The sequence below is a fragment of the Equus caballus genome, chromosome 8 (assembly GCF_041296265.1).
Source record: "Equus caballus isolate H_3958 breed thoroughbred chromosome 8, TB-T2T, whole genome shotgun sequence".
Lineage (NCBI taxonomy): Eukaryota > Metazoa > Chordata > Mammalia > Perissodactyla > Equidae > Equus > Equus caballus.
Genome location: NC_091691.1, coordinates 4434022 through 4449835, shown reverse-complemented (window position 1 = coordinate 4449835; position 15814 = coordinate 4434022). Strand labels below are relative to the sequence as shown.

Below are 15814 nucleotides of genomic sequence, written 5' to 3'. Positions count from 1 at the left end.
AGGATACAAATGAGTCCAAGGCAGAAACCAAGATCTGAACTCAGGTCCCTGTTACTTGACCACTGGACACTGCTCCAAGGAGGTGGGCCACTTGTCATGAGGTCATTGTAAGAGGACATGGCTGCAGAAATCCCTCAGCACAGGCTTCAAGGAATGCACTGCCCACACATCTCCAGGCAAGTGTGGCCCAGGCCCCAGCTGAGTGGGCTCTCACACCAGTTCCACGCACAGTGAGCTTCTGGTCATCAGCCTCACTCCCGGAATGTGTTCGTCTCCATTTGAATACGGGTGTGTCTGACATTCTTGACCTATATCACACACTCCAGAGTCCAGCACCCCCAACCAGAATGAGAGCTCCTCGAAGGGTGGGACACAACTTCTTCAGGTCTGTCCACACCAGATACAACGACACAGGATGAGTGAGGAGAATGCAACTGCTTATGTAAAACACGTGGTGGATGGTTCCGAAAGCTTAGCTTTTGTGTGCTTAGCTTTTTGAGTCTTCTTAACGAGAGGTACACTGGTGCGAAGGAGACATTTACAAACCATTTCAGAAAAGACTCAGAGGCTCAACTTCTGAGTTATACCGTCTCCCTCCTCCAGTGACAGTCAGGCAGCATCTCCTCTCAGAAAGACAGAGTGCACCACCATGAGCACTGGCTTTGACATTAGTGACTGCTTTAGTTGCAAATGTGCCTGCTGGGCTAGGTGTTGTCAAAACAGTATTTCATCCCTCTACTGATCTATGCTAGTAAGAAGTGGAAGCAAAATCTGACAAGATAATGAAGTACAGAGAACTATAACAACACAGACCTGGAACTGTTAAGAACAGAACAAAACTCAAACCACCACCTAACTTGAAATGACTCCTCTCCACCTTGTCCCTCCTTAAAAATCAAAAGCAAGGGCTGGCCCAGTGGTGGAGCAGTTAAGTTTGCATGTTCCACTTCGGCAGCCTGGGGTTCATCAGTTCGAATCTTGGGTGCAGACCTATGCACAACTTGTCAAGCCATGCTGTGGCAGGTGTCCCACACAAAACAGAGGAAGATGGGGACAGATATTAGCTCGGGGCCAGTCTTCTTCAGCAAAAAGAGAAGGATTGGTGGCAGATGTTAGCTCAGGGCTAATCTTCCTCAAAAAACAAAAAAAAACAAAAGCAGCCATGAGAAAAGCAGGAGCAAGACCCCGAGAGCAGGGAGACCTGCCTCACTGCTAGCCTGTGGGTGATGTCCTCTAAGCCTCAGCCTCCTGCCTGTCAAGGGGTCCCTCGCAGCTCTGGAATTCTAAAGTGACTATGGCAAGGGCCAGGAGGAGAAAACGGAACAGCCACCAAAAGCAACCTTTCTTAACTTTCTGCTTCAAGGCTGAAAGAGAAGACAAAAGTCAACAACAGTATTATTTCTGGGACTGCAACTATTTATTCAAGAGTTTCCTTCAAAGCCCCACCCCCACCTCCCAGCTCAGAGCTCAGCACCTTTGCGTGCCTTCCATAGCACCTGGGCTCATCTTTGGACACAGTGACAATCACTGCACTGCACGTACATTAAGGAGAGGAAGACAAAACACACAGAGCAAGGTTCTGAGATACCAGGAAGGCAAATTTTGAATTCTAGAGCTTTTCGATTTTGTTGGAAAAAGTAACCATTTTTAACCAAAGACACCTTGGCCCAGCTGTCTGGCAAGCCTCACTAAGCCTAAGGAACAGGCTACCTCGAAAGGCAGGAGAGCAGCGCTGGGGAGAGAAAGGAGGGCTCTGTCTCAGTGCAGAAGTCATGTCCAGGCAGGCTACCCGACCTGACCCTCAGCGACCCCAACTCGCCACCTCAGCACCATCTCTGATCACTCCTCCAGACCCTCCCCTCCTGCCCAGCTGCTCTCCTCACTGCCCTGGAATATGTCCTGTTCACTCTCAATAACACCTATATGTATTTCACACTTAATATATGCTCATTTAACCTTCACACACAAATGAAGTAACTAATGCACAGAGAGGTTAAGTAACTTGCCCAGGTTCACTCAGCTAAGATGCTGCAGGGCCAGGACCCAAACTCCAGAACCAAACTACAGAACTCAAACTCCAGAGTTCTTAACCACTATGCTGTATTCTCAATAGCTTTGCCCCAAATGAAAGACTCTTTCCTTTCCCTTTTTAAGTGGGAGAAGGTTAAGCTTATCTACGCCCTGGAGAACAGACACAATGAGACTGGCCAGAGGAGACACACACAGGCTAAAGCCCTCACAAGTGAGCAGCCTGCTGCGTCTCCTGGATTCTGTGGCGGGGGATGCATCTGACTGACCCCTCAATTGAAAGGCTACGGCATCTCTCTGCCATCTGTCTTTAAACCTATGAGTATCACCCTCCATAATAATGTCCTTTCATGGAGAAAGGCTGGCCAGAGAACTTAGCCGTGCCAGGGCAGAAGGAAGGAGGGCTCCCAGTTCTGGAGGGTCAGGTGCACTGAACATGCCAACCCAGGGTAAAACCAGGCCAGTTCCCCAGTGCTTCTGGAAAGCACCTCAGGGGCTGGCCTAACTAAAACCCACGGAGAGGCTGGCACAAGGTGGGAAGCATGCTGCTGTACTGGGGCTTAAGTAGACTGTCACCGGGTCCTCAGGGCATCCCTCACAGCCACCGCGCACATCCATTCTGAGGGATGAAGGATTCTCAACCCCACTGGCTGCCAGGCCTCTCTCCTCTTCAACTACTGAAACCCTACTCATTCTTGAAGGGCCAGTTCCACCTCCTTCTCCATGTCAGAGGGTCTTTCCCTCCCCTGTACTCCATTATTCAGCTGGCAGACATCCAGCATACAGTGGCCAGATCAGGATTTCTTTGTTCTAGGTGCACGCCATTCTTTTCCCTTACTGAGCTCAAGAGCAGACCCCCGAGGAGATGCTCCTTGAGCTGAGTCTTAAAGGATGAGAAGTTACCCAGGTGCAGAGAAGAGACAGGGATGCACATCAAGAGACCCAGGGTATGCAGAGCATGCTGTATTTAGGGGATTCCATGGGCAAGTGGGGAGAGACAAGACTGGCAGACCAGACCTCGAAGGAACACGCTACGGAATGTAGATTTTTTCAGAGTCCTGATCTAGTGAATTTGGTTCCAATCTTGGAGAGCAGGGCCTGGGCATGTGCACTTTTCTTCAACGCACTGCTGGTTAAAAATCACAAGGGATTGCGGGCAGACTCGCTGCTGAGGAATCTGATGCAGGTGTCCTGCCACAAATGAGAATGGCCTGAACTAAGCAAGCAGCAGTGGGGAAGGAAGAAAGGCAGGCAGAGAACAGAGATAAAAGCACAGTTTAGTAGAATCTGGCAAGTGGCTAGATGTTGGAGAAAGGGGTGAGGCTGGCTCCCCAGGTTCTTCCCTGGAAGGAGATGAGTAAGACCATTAACTAAGTAAGGCAAGACAGGAGAAGTGAGGGGCACAGAGTGAGCTGAGACGCCTACAAGTCTATCAGCCATTCAAGGGAACTCTCAAGGCGGTTGAATACAGAGTCTAGGCTCAGGAGGGATGTCTTCATGTTTCTCTAAGCTTTAATTCCTAACTTACCGTTGCAGCAAAGAAAAGAGAAATATCACTTGAACATTTAGTGATACTTTTCAATGGAATGAGAATATTTTCAAGGGATCTGGTACAATAAAATGTTAAATCAACAGCCTCTTTAGAGTTGTAACAATATCAGAAAAGGTCCAAGTAGCCTGAGACAAGTGTTTTGTTCTAGTGCTTATCTGAAGAAAAGGTCCCAAATTTTGCAATAACTGAGTATACTCTTTCCCTGGGCCTGTCCCAATTATCTTCTAATGGAGAAATATTTACAAAGACTATCATTCAGGGAGGCTGAAATAGTCCCAACTCACTGGGATGCATGAATTTAGGATAAAAAACGCAATGCTTTTCTCAATTCCCCAAAACCCAGTGGATTCAGGACATTTATACTGGCATAACATCATTTTTAAAATGCCCCTCACCTCCTGACATGCACAACACATCTACCAGACACACTCAGTGCTCTATCGTGTTAATTACCCGACCTCAGAAAATATAAACCTGTGCTCGAAAGCAAGCTAGCTCATTGCTTAGAAAAAATGAATTTCAAGGAATGAACTGTTATTTAGGGACGACTCCTACTCATTCATTTGTGATTACGGACTGAGAGAAAGTACACCAATATGGAGTTCTGAGTGAACATTATTTAATAAGCATTAAAAGGCTGCTACAAATCTCAATTCCTTATCTCAACAGTAACATCATAACTAATAAAATGTCACCAATCTCTTAAATTCACAAATTTCCCACTAAGAAAAGCTCTTCTGGGAAGATACTCAGATCTTGCCCTTAGGAGAAATCTGTGCAACTGGGGAGAGATCTGTGCAATGGGGAGGGTGAAAAGAAACGACCAGGGGCCAGCCCGGTGGCGCATGGTTAAGTGCGCATATTCCACTTTGGTGGCCTGGGGTTCACCAGTTCAGATCCCGGGCACGGACCTATGCACTGCTTGTCAAGCCATGCTGTGGCAGGTGTCCCACATATAAAGTAGAGGAAGACGGGCACCGATGTTAGCTCTGGGCCAGTCTTCCTCCGCAAAAAGAGGAGGATTGGTGGCAGATGTTAGCTCAGGGCTAATCCTCCTCAAAAAAAAAAAAAAAGAAAGAAAGAAAGAATTGATCAGATTGCAATCAATTTCCCTTTGCCACACCCACAGGTTTCACTTTTGTAGCCATTTCCCCTCCTGATTAAGGCAATCGTTACAACCTGGTTGTTGCCATCAATGCTGAATGAGCTTGCAAATTAAAATGTATTTAATGTTTTATTAACATTGTAATTCCCAAAAAGGGTTCTGAAAAACACTAATACTTTTTATTTATTTATTTTTTTAAAGATTTTTTTATTTTTTTCCTTTTTCTCCCCAAAGCCCCCGTACATAGTTGTATATTCTTCGTTGTGGGTCCTTCTAGTTGCAGCATGTGGGACGCTGCCTCAGCGTGGTTTGATGAGCAGTGCCATGTCCGTGCCCAGGATTTGAACCAACGAAACACTGGGCCGCCTGCAGCGGAGCGCACAGACTTAACCACTCGGCCACGGGGCCAGCCCCTGCAAATGCTTTTTAAATTAAAGACTATACCACACTCACTTTGCCTAAAATAACTTCTCAGTCCGATGTATGCAGATCATTCTACTTTTGATAAGGTATTTTACACTATCTACAGACAGTCCATTGTTACAAAGAAATCTTTGATTACAGTGTCCCGCAGAACAGTTTTTGAGGAAATCTAAAGTTCTTTAAGATCTAATTCATTTGATTATTCAACATCTGTTTACTTTTCACCATTGAAAATCCCTTTTATTATTTCCTCCCCAAGTATTGATCAACCTGCATCAATAATTTTTTTTTTTTTTAACTAACTAACCAGGCTTAAGCACTGACAGAGCCAATGATCAGCATCAGGTAACCAGCATTCCCCTACTGAACTGAAATAATTTCCATCCACAACTCAAGAAACAACATACTCCTCCATGCATCCTTGGAGTAACAAAGGAGGCAGTGTGACAAGGGGTCTTGAACATGGGATTTGAAGGCAGGGAGATTTGGCGTCTCTCCTCACCCGAGTCTGCTAGTCCACCTTAGGTAACACTCAATCTATCTAAGCTTCACCATTTTCTGCTTTGTAAAGTAAAGATGACAATACGCTAAGTTTCAGTGTTATTGAAAATAAATAATTTATGTAAATAACCTAGCATTTAATAAGTACTCAGTTAATGTTGCTCCAATTTTTTTGAAACAAAAATTCAAAAAACATAGTAAGTCCCTCTCAGACCCCTGGGAGCCTGGGAACCCCAAATTGGGTCAACAGGGCCAGACTAAGGGATACCAAGATGAATTAGGTCAAGATCTCTGTCCTTGAAGAATTCAGAACCCAGAAGGAAAGACAAGACTAACACAAATCAGATTGTGACAAGCGGGCAAAGAGAAACATAAAGAAAGTGCTGCGTTTCCTCCTCCACAAAGGAGGAAACAGCTCATTCTGAAGGGGGGATGGGGGGGAGGCCTCACAGAGTAGTTGGGATTGGAGTTGAACCTAGGACTTCCCTGGAGGGAAGGAGAGGTGAGGGGAAGGCAGCCTTTCTCAGGTAGAGCAAACACATGCACAGGGAGACCACAAAGCAAGTGAGTGGGGAGCGGGGCTGGAGTCGGACAGAACTGAGTTAGATCACAGCTCACTCTCTCCCCCTAGCCAGGAAAACTGGGGCAAGCCAATGCATCTCTCTGCATTCCATTTTCCCACCTACAAAACGGGAATAACGGTGTCTACTTCACAGGGAGGATTAAACATGATCATGAATGTGAAGTACAGAGCTAAAGAGAATACAACCTTGGAAAAAAGGCAGCTACTGTGATTAGGTGCAAGGGGAGTAGGAAACTAGTGGGCAGGAGGTGAGGCTGAACAGATTACTTTCAGCCAGCCTACAAGGGTCTTGCATGCCAAGTAAGAAGTTGGGATTAACTGCTGAGGACAATAAGACCACAGAGGTTTTTAACAGGAGAGTGAAAGGATTAAGTATTTGCTTTAGAAAAAGAACTCTAGTATCTATGAAGGCAGAGGAGAGCACTCGGCAGGGGACCTGAGAGATAAGGGTATGGATTCAAGTAATTTTCAGTAAGATAAGGAAGGCACTCACTCCAGAAATCTTTCTAAAGTAAAACCCGCACGGTTTAATGGATGGCCGCATTTGGGGAGCAGAGCAGGGAAACAAGTGAATAACTGTCCTCTCATCTGGATGACTGGGTGAATGCTGGTGTCACTGACAAAGACGAGATGAGCAGTCTGGAGTCCGCTGACTGTTCTTTTGTGCCCGCTTCCAATCCAGTTTTATGAAGTCAAATGTCGTCTCTAGCCCTTAGTGAACAAAAGAAAGGAAACGTTCCCAAGGAGGGAGGGCCCAGAGGCTGTGACTCCAAGTTCAATGTCCAGTTCTACCAACCACTGCTCTGCCCAGCAGGAACCCCAGCTCTCTATCTCCCCTCAGGAAACCAGCTCCTGGGCCTTCTTTATTTCCGGCCCGGTGCAGCCGGGCAGCACTACCCGGGCGCCGACTCAAACGTCGGTGAGGTTGGCTCCGGCGGAGGCCGGCAAACAGACTCGCGAGAGAACTAAGCCACTTTAGCACCTATGTTCCTCACCCAAGAAACCAACTGGCAAGAAGGCACCCCGCTGCCTTCAAGATACAAAGTACCAAGTTATTCTTATAAACTTTGGCCGCTTTTGATTGGAACGGCTGAAGCAAACCCCCCCGCCCCCCCCCCCAAACGGCACTTTGCTTCATCAGGGAAAAGAGATCGGAATGACTAAGTGGTGGGTAGGCAAGGAGACAGGGAAAGGGAACCGCGCAGCAATCGGGGCCGACCCCACGCCTTCCTGGAGTTGGAACTTGCCGGCTGTGTGACTGACTCCGCAGGCACAAGGAGACAGTTTGCTAGGACCCGGTGCAATTTGAAACGACCCACCAACAAACTGACCTAACTTTTGCCGCCCGGCCTCCTGCTTCCTTCCCCAGCCCGAGCCTCCCGGCCTCCAGAAGCGGCTCGACCGAGCAGGGCTCCGAGCCCGGCGCGCTGCGGCCCAGGGCGGGGCGGCTCGGAGGCGCGGGCTCCCGGCCCGGCTCCGGCGCTCGGGCCTTCCCCACAGGCGCCCAGTTTGGGGCCTCCCGACCGGACCCCACGTCGACACCGCCCCCAGGCCAGGAGGCGGCCGCCGCGAGGAGGAGGACCCGGCCGTGCTTCGGCAGGAGGGCGGCGTGGACGCCCCGCGCCGGGCGGAGGGGCCAGCGGCGGCTCCCAGCGCGGCCTGGCGCTCCGGCCCCGGCTGCGGCCTAGGCGGCCCCGTTAGTTCCCTCAGCACGCGCGCGGACCGGGGAGGCGGCGGGGCCACGAAGGGCGGGAGGCTGGCGGCGGCGCCCAGAGGAGCCCTGGCCCTCCGCGGGGGGCCCGAGCCCGAGACGCCGCCCCCCGCCCGGCCGGCGCCGGAGAATGGCTTTTACCTTCATCAGCCTCCTGCTGGCCGCCATCTTGGATCTGGTGCTGCTGCTTTCCCAGAATGCATCGCGGCCGGCCGGGCGGCTGGAGCCCCCGCACTTCCTGGAGCGGGGGGAGGGGCGGGCGCGGAGGGGCGGGGCGCTCCCCCGCATGCGAAGCGCCTACTGTGTGCCGCTCATAGTGCTGGGGAGGCCTGGGTGAACACACGTGAACGGGATGGGCAGAGACTACCTCTATGGGGCGTCCAATCCGATGGCAATTACAAACAGTGCCTGGCACATAGTAGGTACACAATAAATTTTGGTTGCATAAGGTCCTTGACTAACGTAGATGATCTCAGGAACCGCTAAGCACTGCAAAGAAAAGAAAACTGGGTGATGGGAAAGTGACTGTGAGGACCTGCTTTTCATTGGGAGGTCAGGGAAACCTCTCTGAGGAAGTAGTACAAATAGTTAACAGCTAACAGTGGAATCTGCAAAGTGCCCGCCCGTCTAGTGCTTTATTCTCTTTAATCCTTGAAACCACCCTATGAGGTTGTTACTATGAACAGCCCCATTACTCAGGAAAACAAGGCATAGAAAAGGCCGATGTTTGCCCAAGGTCGTGCAGCCAGCTAGGAGCAGAGCCAGACTCCTGTTCTACACTGAGCTGTGGACACCAGAGCCAATGCTGCGACCTGAAGGATGGGAAGGAGCAACTGGGAGACTTGGAGGAGAATGTTTCAAGGCGGAAAAATGGCACTGGTAAAGACTATGAAGCCATCTAGGTGGCCAGAATGGAGTAAGAAGGATTAAAGGGAGTAAGGGAGGCAAGTGACAAACCGTGGAGGGCCTTGTAGGAACAGGAGGGGTTTGGCTTTTCTTCCTTGTGCTTCAATGGTTGTGAGCAGCAGCCATGTGGTCAGATGCAGCGGTTGAAGGAGAATACGCTGGAGAAGGGAGAACGGAGGTGGTGAGAGGATGCGAAGAGAAGTAGGGGCCATTTGGAAGCCTGCTGCAACAATGCAAGCACAGAGACGCTGGGGGGTTTGGACCTTGGGTGGCAGTGCAGGCAAACACAAGGGTTCAGCTTCAGAACACATATGGGTCTTGCAAAGGAGTGTTTCTCCATTCTAAGAGCAATAGTTTTCCCACAAAAGAGAAGAAAAGGGCACTAGAGATAATATAGCCTGGAAAAGGCCTGGCCTCCAACACAGCATCCTGGGAGCCCAGGCTTGGCACAGGGAGGGAGGAAAGGAGAAACCAGATGACAAGCCTCATGCAGCCAAGGACTCGGTCTGCCTTTATCTCCCCCCAGGGCTGGCACACAGTGGGTGCTCAGTAAACATTTGGCAAATGTATGAGAGACTCTATCAGCTAGCTCCCTGGAGGTGTGGGGGACCTGGAAGCCTGGCCTGATGATTGACTCCATGGACCTATTGTGTGCACTGGGCCTGATGCTTAGTGGGCCCAGGTCAAAGAAAGGACAGAGCTGTATTGGAGACTGTTTCCCTCTGTGGAGAAACACAGAGGAAAAGGGAGCCCTGACCTGAAGACTTCCAGGCCCGTTAAGGAAGCACAATGCAAACACTTCATTTTGACATGCTAGACTGGGAATAGAGGGTGGACTCGGGAGAGGCTGAGTACCAAGAACTGGCCTTTGCCATGACACCTTCCTGTGTCCTCTCCACCACCCTAAAGCATGGACCCCTTGCACCCACTTTGCAGGAGGGGAACCAAGGCCCCGAGTGGCTGAGTGCCATTGTTAAACAAGCACGCAGAAATGTACCCAGTCCCAATGAAAAAGTTGCTTGATCTTTGGGGCCCCTCTCCTGCTCTAACCTTCATTGTTCCCTGTGACAGGCCTGGCTTCTGATCACACCAGCTCCCCTCTACTCCGCCAAATCCTGTTCATTCAGACCTGGCCTTTTCATCCCACCTTTCCAAGCCTCCCATTAAAAGTGGCCTCTTCTCCCCATCTCCTCCTGGACTCCAGACCCTTCTGCTCAAACTTACCACATGCTGCTCCTTCCTCCAATCAGCACAGGGTCCTGGGTGCTCACCTGCTAGGTTCAGAGAGGGAGATACGAAGGTGGCACCTGCCCTCGAGGAGTTTACAGCATCCTGGGGAGGCACCAAGGAAAATGACAAAGGGGGTAAGTGTTTGGGGAGGTGTAGGGGCTCAGAGGAGGGACCTGACAGAGTCAGGAGCAGGGCGAGGGTTGGAGGGAGATCTTCAGCAGGCGAGAGGACAAAGACATTGCTGGGAAGAGAAAGTGCCTCTGCTAAGGCAGGGAATCAGAATGGGCCCTTTGCTCCATATGGCTGTCTGTGTGCCTGGCACTGGGTGCTGGACATTTACACCCACCTCTAATTCATTGGCACCACAGAGCAGGTAAGACGTTCTATTTCACAGGTGAGAAAACTGAGGCTCTGAGAGAATTGTCTTGTCCTGCATCACCCAGCTAGGAAGTGGGGCTCCAGGAGGTAGGCCATGATCTGGTCCATGCCGAGAAGGCTCGGCCTTGACCTCCCTCTGCTGGCCCAAAGCCTCATGTCCCACATCCCTCCCTTCCCACAACCAGTGCTCCAGCCACACCACACCCCCTGCCTCTGCCCAGGTGTTCCCTTTGCTCTGATGACTTTGTCAATCTCTTCCCCTGATCCATCTGGCAAGTGCTAGTCATTCTAAAGGACTTGACTTACCATGCTCTCTTGGGTAATTTGACAGCCTGCTGCGTGCTGGGCTCCCACCAGTGCAAAGGCACAAGCACTTCACTGATTCCCCCAACCGCCCTCTGAGGTCAGAAGTGTTATCAGCCCCATTTACAGAGGAAGAAACTGCGTGGCCCCTCGACTTTTTCTCAGCCACCCATCTATTCACAGGCTCAAGCCCAGCTGCTCTTGGACTGTGAGGGGTGAATCGAGGTGCAACCTAAAGGGCTCTTTCCTTCCCACCTCCCTTCTGCCTTCCTTCCCTCCTCCCTCCCTCCCACTCTCCCAGCTTCTGTTCTAGCCCACCTTCCTCCCTCTTCTTTCCTTCCATCCTTCCTTCCTCCTTCAGTAAATCCCAGTGGAGGTTCTCTGTGCTTGATGAATGAAGAAATTACCATGGTGCCTGGCCCCTACCCTACGCTGACTACATTGAATGCACAGCAAACATTTGATGAAGGACTGTCCCCTCACCTAGAGCAATAGCCAAATGACTGGACAAATGGTTATTGTCGCTGGTGTTGGTGGAGAAGTGGGTGAGGCCTCATGCTTCGTGCTTCAGAGGAAGGAGGGTGATTGGCATAGGTCCAGAGGGGAGAGAAGTGGAGATGGCAGAAGACAGAAGCTAGGTCTGTCCTGGCCACAGTGGGTCACTGGAAAACTGTGATGCTACCCACAGCAATGGGGGCCTTGGGAAGCAGGGGCCATTTGTTGAAAGCCTGGGGATTGCAGTTACACTCAGACCACCAGAGCCAGTGGGCCACGCCATATTGGCACCAATTCAGAACCCAGACTTAGGTCACACAGGCTGAGGCACAAGTCCTTGTGTGACCCTGGGCAGTTTCCTCATCTGGAGAGACAGTGCCAGCCTCCCTGGCTGTGGTGAGGACTCGTGGACAAGACCTGTAACATGAAGGTGAGGGTGGGCTGGCCTGGGGAGCTGGACCAAGGTTGCCAGGGCAAGAGGCCAGCCCAGCCGGAGGGCCAGAAGCTGGCAAAGACTGCCCCTCCCTGCCCAGGAGGGCATGGGCCAGCCAGAGCAGACTGTGGGGCCCAAGAAGTAGAGGCAGAGAGCAGCACAGTCCCTCTCCAGGTATCTGTCCAGGAAGGGGCAGTGCTGGGGTGCCAGGCCTCCCCAAGACCTGGAGTAAGAAGGCCTGGTTGAGATCCCACTGAGCGACCCTTCCTCTCTGTGCTCCAGTTTCTCCTCAGGCAAATGAGGACCATGACAGAACTGTCAAGAATCAATGCCCAGGCAGAGCAAAATGGCAGGGTGAGCTGACCCGGGATTCTCTCCCCTCCAAAATACAACAAAAGATTGGAAGAACTGAATTTCAGAGAATAAACATAATGCCAGCTCTTTAGAGACCTACAATACCAAGAAGGCGGAGATCATAAACCTTGCTTACACCTTCGGAGGTGCTGGAACGGTAGGAGAGAACATCGCTCCCTCCCCTAGAGTCTGCGATCGAGCGCTGCGGCGCGGGTTGGGAGGGAGAGGGGGGAGGGGCCGCGCGACTGGGGGATCATCCAGGACTCCTGCCACTGATTCAGTGGAGACCCGCTGACGAGGCGGGGGGGGGGGGGGGGGGGGGGAACTGATCTGCGCGTGTGAGTAACAGCCCCTCCCCTCCAGCAAAGCCAGTGGGCCCAGCCATCTTGCCCCAAGGCGGAGAGCTCATAACACGTCGCTTTCGACCCCCATCTAGTGGCGACAGGGTGTAACTGCAACTGAATTCTACCACCGTGAGAAAAAACTGCTCCTCTACCATCCAGCAATTTATAAAAGCCCCAGATCAGAAGGAAAACAATAAAAACACAGAATTAAGTCCTGAGGACTTAGAATTAGGTAAACTAAGTGATAATGAATTCACAGCAGCTATAATCAAAAAACTCAATGAGGTAGAGAGAAAGATAGAGAAACAAGCCGAGTTCTGGAGTTACTTCACAAAAGAGATTGAAATCATAAAGAAAAATCAAACAGAATTACTTGAGATGAAAAACACAATGGACCAGATAAAACAGAATACGGATTCCCTGAATGCCCGTGTAGACAACATAGAGGAGAAAATTAGCATAATCGAGGATAGACAGGCTGAATGGCACCAGACAAAGGAAGAAAGAGAACTAAGAATTAAAAAAATGAAGAAAATCTCCGAGAGATAATGGATTCAATGAGGAGTAAGAACATAAGGATCATAGGAATTCCCGAGAAGATGGAAAAGGAAAATGGAGCAGAAAGTGTGCTTAATGAAATTATTGAAGAGAACTTCCCAAATCTAGGGATCAATGGAGAAATGTGTGTAGAGGAGGGTTTTAGATCTCCTAGATTTGTCAATGTAAAAAGACCTACTGCAAGGCACATAGTAAAGTTGGCAAATAGGAAAGATAAGGAGAGAATACTCAGGGAAGTAAGGGAAAAAAAGAGAATAACCTATAAAGGAGCCCCTATCAGACTGTCAGCGGATTTCTCTACAGAAACCCTACAAGCTAGGAGAGAATGGAGTGATATATTCAAAGCTTTAAAGGATAAAAATCTTCAGCCAAGAATACTCTATCCAGCAAGAATTTCCTTCAGATATGAGGGAGAAATTAAATCTTTTCCAGACAAACAAAAGTTAAGGGAATTTGTAACTAAAAGCCCTCCATTACAAGAAATCCTCAAGAAGGCTCTCATACCTGAAAAAAGAAAAAAGGGAGAAAGGGGACACAATCCACAGACTAGGGAGACCGATGGATAGAACCAGAACAGGATAGCAAATATTCAATTATAGCATTAGGGTAAAGGTAAGGAAACCACCAAAACAAGGACGATCTTAGCACTCTAACTACAAATTAATAAGACGAGTTGGAATAAAAAATGAAAATAATTATTTAGGAGGGGAAGAGCAAAGGGTCTAAATCAGTATTGGTCAAGTAGGTAAGAGACCACCAGAAACTAGACTATATTATACACGAGATTCTAAATACAAACTTCAAGGTAGACACTAAAATTAAGTACAGAACAGAGTCACAAATCATAAATAAGGAAAAATCTAAGAAACCCAGCATAAGAAATTGCAGTATTAAATGGGTAGTCTAAAGCAAACAGGAAAAGAAACGCAGGAAAACAAGGTAATGAGCGACAGATTAACAGCACTAAGTCCACATGCATCAATAATCACTCTCAATGTGAATGGATTTAACTCTCCAATAAAAAGACACAGAGTGGCAAAATGGATTAAAGAACAAGATCCAACAATTTGTTGCCTCCAGGAAACACACCTCAGCCCCAAGGACAAACACAGACTCAGGGTGAAGGGGTGGAGGACAATACTTCAAGCAAATAGCAAGGAAAAAAAGGCAGGTGTTGCAATTCTCATATCAGACCAAGTGGATTTCAAAATAAGACAGGTAAAGAGAGACACAGAGGGACAATATATAATGATCAAAGGGACACTTCATCAAGAAGAAATAACGTTTATAAATATCTATGCACCCAACACAGGAGCACCAAGATTCATAAAGCAACTATTAACAGACCTAAAGGAAGATGTTAAAAACAACACAATAATAGTAGGGGACCTCAACACCCCACTCACATCAATGGACAGATCATCCAGACAGAAAATCAACAAGGAAATAGTGGAGCTAAATGAAAAACTAAAATAATTGGACTTAATAGACATATATAGATCACTCCACCCTGAAGGAGCTGAATACACATTCTTCTCAAGTGCACATGGAACATTCTCTAGGATAGACCATATGTTGGGAAACAAGGCAAGCCTCTACAAATTTAAAAAAATTGAAATAATAACAAGCATCTTCTCAGATCATAGTGCTATAAGGCTAGAAATTAATTACAAGAAAAAAGCTGAGAAAGGCACAAAGATGTGGAGACTAAACAACACACTACTGAACAAGCAATTGATCATTGAAGAAATTAAAGAAGAAGTAAAAAAATACCTGGAAACAAATGAAAATGATAGCATGCCATACCAACTCATATGGGATACAGCAAAAGCTGTACTAAGAGGAAAATTCATCACAATACAGGCACATCTTAACAAACAAGAAAAATCCCAAATAAGCAACCTTAAAGCACACCTAACTGAACTAGAGAAAAAAGAACAAATGAAGCCCAAAGTCAGCAGAAGGAGAGAAATAATAAAAATCAGAGCAGAAATAAATACTATTGAAACGAAAAAGGCAGTAGAAGGATCAGTGAGACAAAGAGCTGGTTTTTTGAGAAGATAAATAAAATTGACAAACCACTAGCCAGACTTACAAAGAAAAAAAGGGAGAAAGCTCAAATAAACAAAATCAGAAATGAGCGAGGAGAAATAACAACAGACTCTGCAGAAATACAACGGATTATAAGAGAATACTACAAAAAACTATATGCCAACAGAATGGATAACCTAGAGGAAATGGATAAATTCTTGGACTCCTACAGTCTCCCAAAGCTCACTCAAGAAGAGGCAGACAATTTGAACAGACCAATCACAAGGAAAGAGATTGAAACAGCAATCAAAAACATCCCAAAGAATAAAACCCCAGGACCAGATGGCTTTCCTGGGGAATTCTACCAAACTTTCAGAGAGGATTTAATACCTATCCTCTTCAAGCTATTCCAAAAAATTAGGGAAGATGGAACACTTCCTAACACATTCTATGAGGCCAACATCACGCTGATACCAAAACCTGACAAGGACACCACGAAAAAAGAGAACTACAGGCCAATATCACTGATGAACATAGATGCAAAAGTTCTAAACAAAATTTTGGCAACCAGAATTCAGCAATTCATCAAAAGAATCATACATCAGGATCAGGTGGGATTCATACCAGGGACACAGGGATGGTTCAACATCCGCAAATCAATCAACGTGATACACCACATCAACAAACTGAGGAATAAAAACCACATGATCATCTCAATAGATGCAGAGAAGGCATTTGACAAGATCCAACAGCCATTTATGATAAAAACTCTGAACAAAATGGGCATAGAAGGAAACTACCTCAACATAATAAAGGCCATATACGACAAACCCATAGCCAACCTCATATTCAATGGGCAAAAACTGAACCCCATCCCCC

General features: G+C 48.1%; 1 protein-coding gene across 3 annotated transcripts in view; it reads right to left on the bottom strand.

Annotated features, from left to right (window-relative positions):
* UBE2L3 (ubiquitin conjugating enzyme E2 L3) overlaps nt 1–10141 on the bottom strand; it is a 50802-nt gene extending 40661 nt beyond the window's left edge. The window contains exons 1-3 of one of the 3 annotated variants that reach the window (XM_023646790.2): nt 10034–10141; nt 8861–8967; nt 8045–8392 (exon numbers count right to left, since the gene is read on the bottom strand). In XM_023646790.2, coding sequence (XP_023502558.2) covers nt 8045–8191 — 147 coding nt within the window. In that variant the 5' untranslated portion in view covers nt 8192–8392; nt 8861–8967; nt 10034–10141. Of the gene's footprint in view, nt 1–6685; nt 6914–8044; nt 8393–8860; nt 8968–10033 lie in introns of those variants that run through there. The other 2 variants (XM_023646792.2, XM_023646791.2) reach the window with 2 other exon arrangements.
* Nucleotides 10142–15814: the final 5673 nt, after the last annotated feature.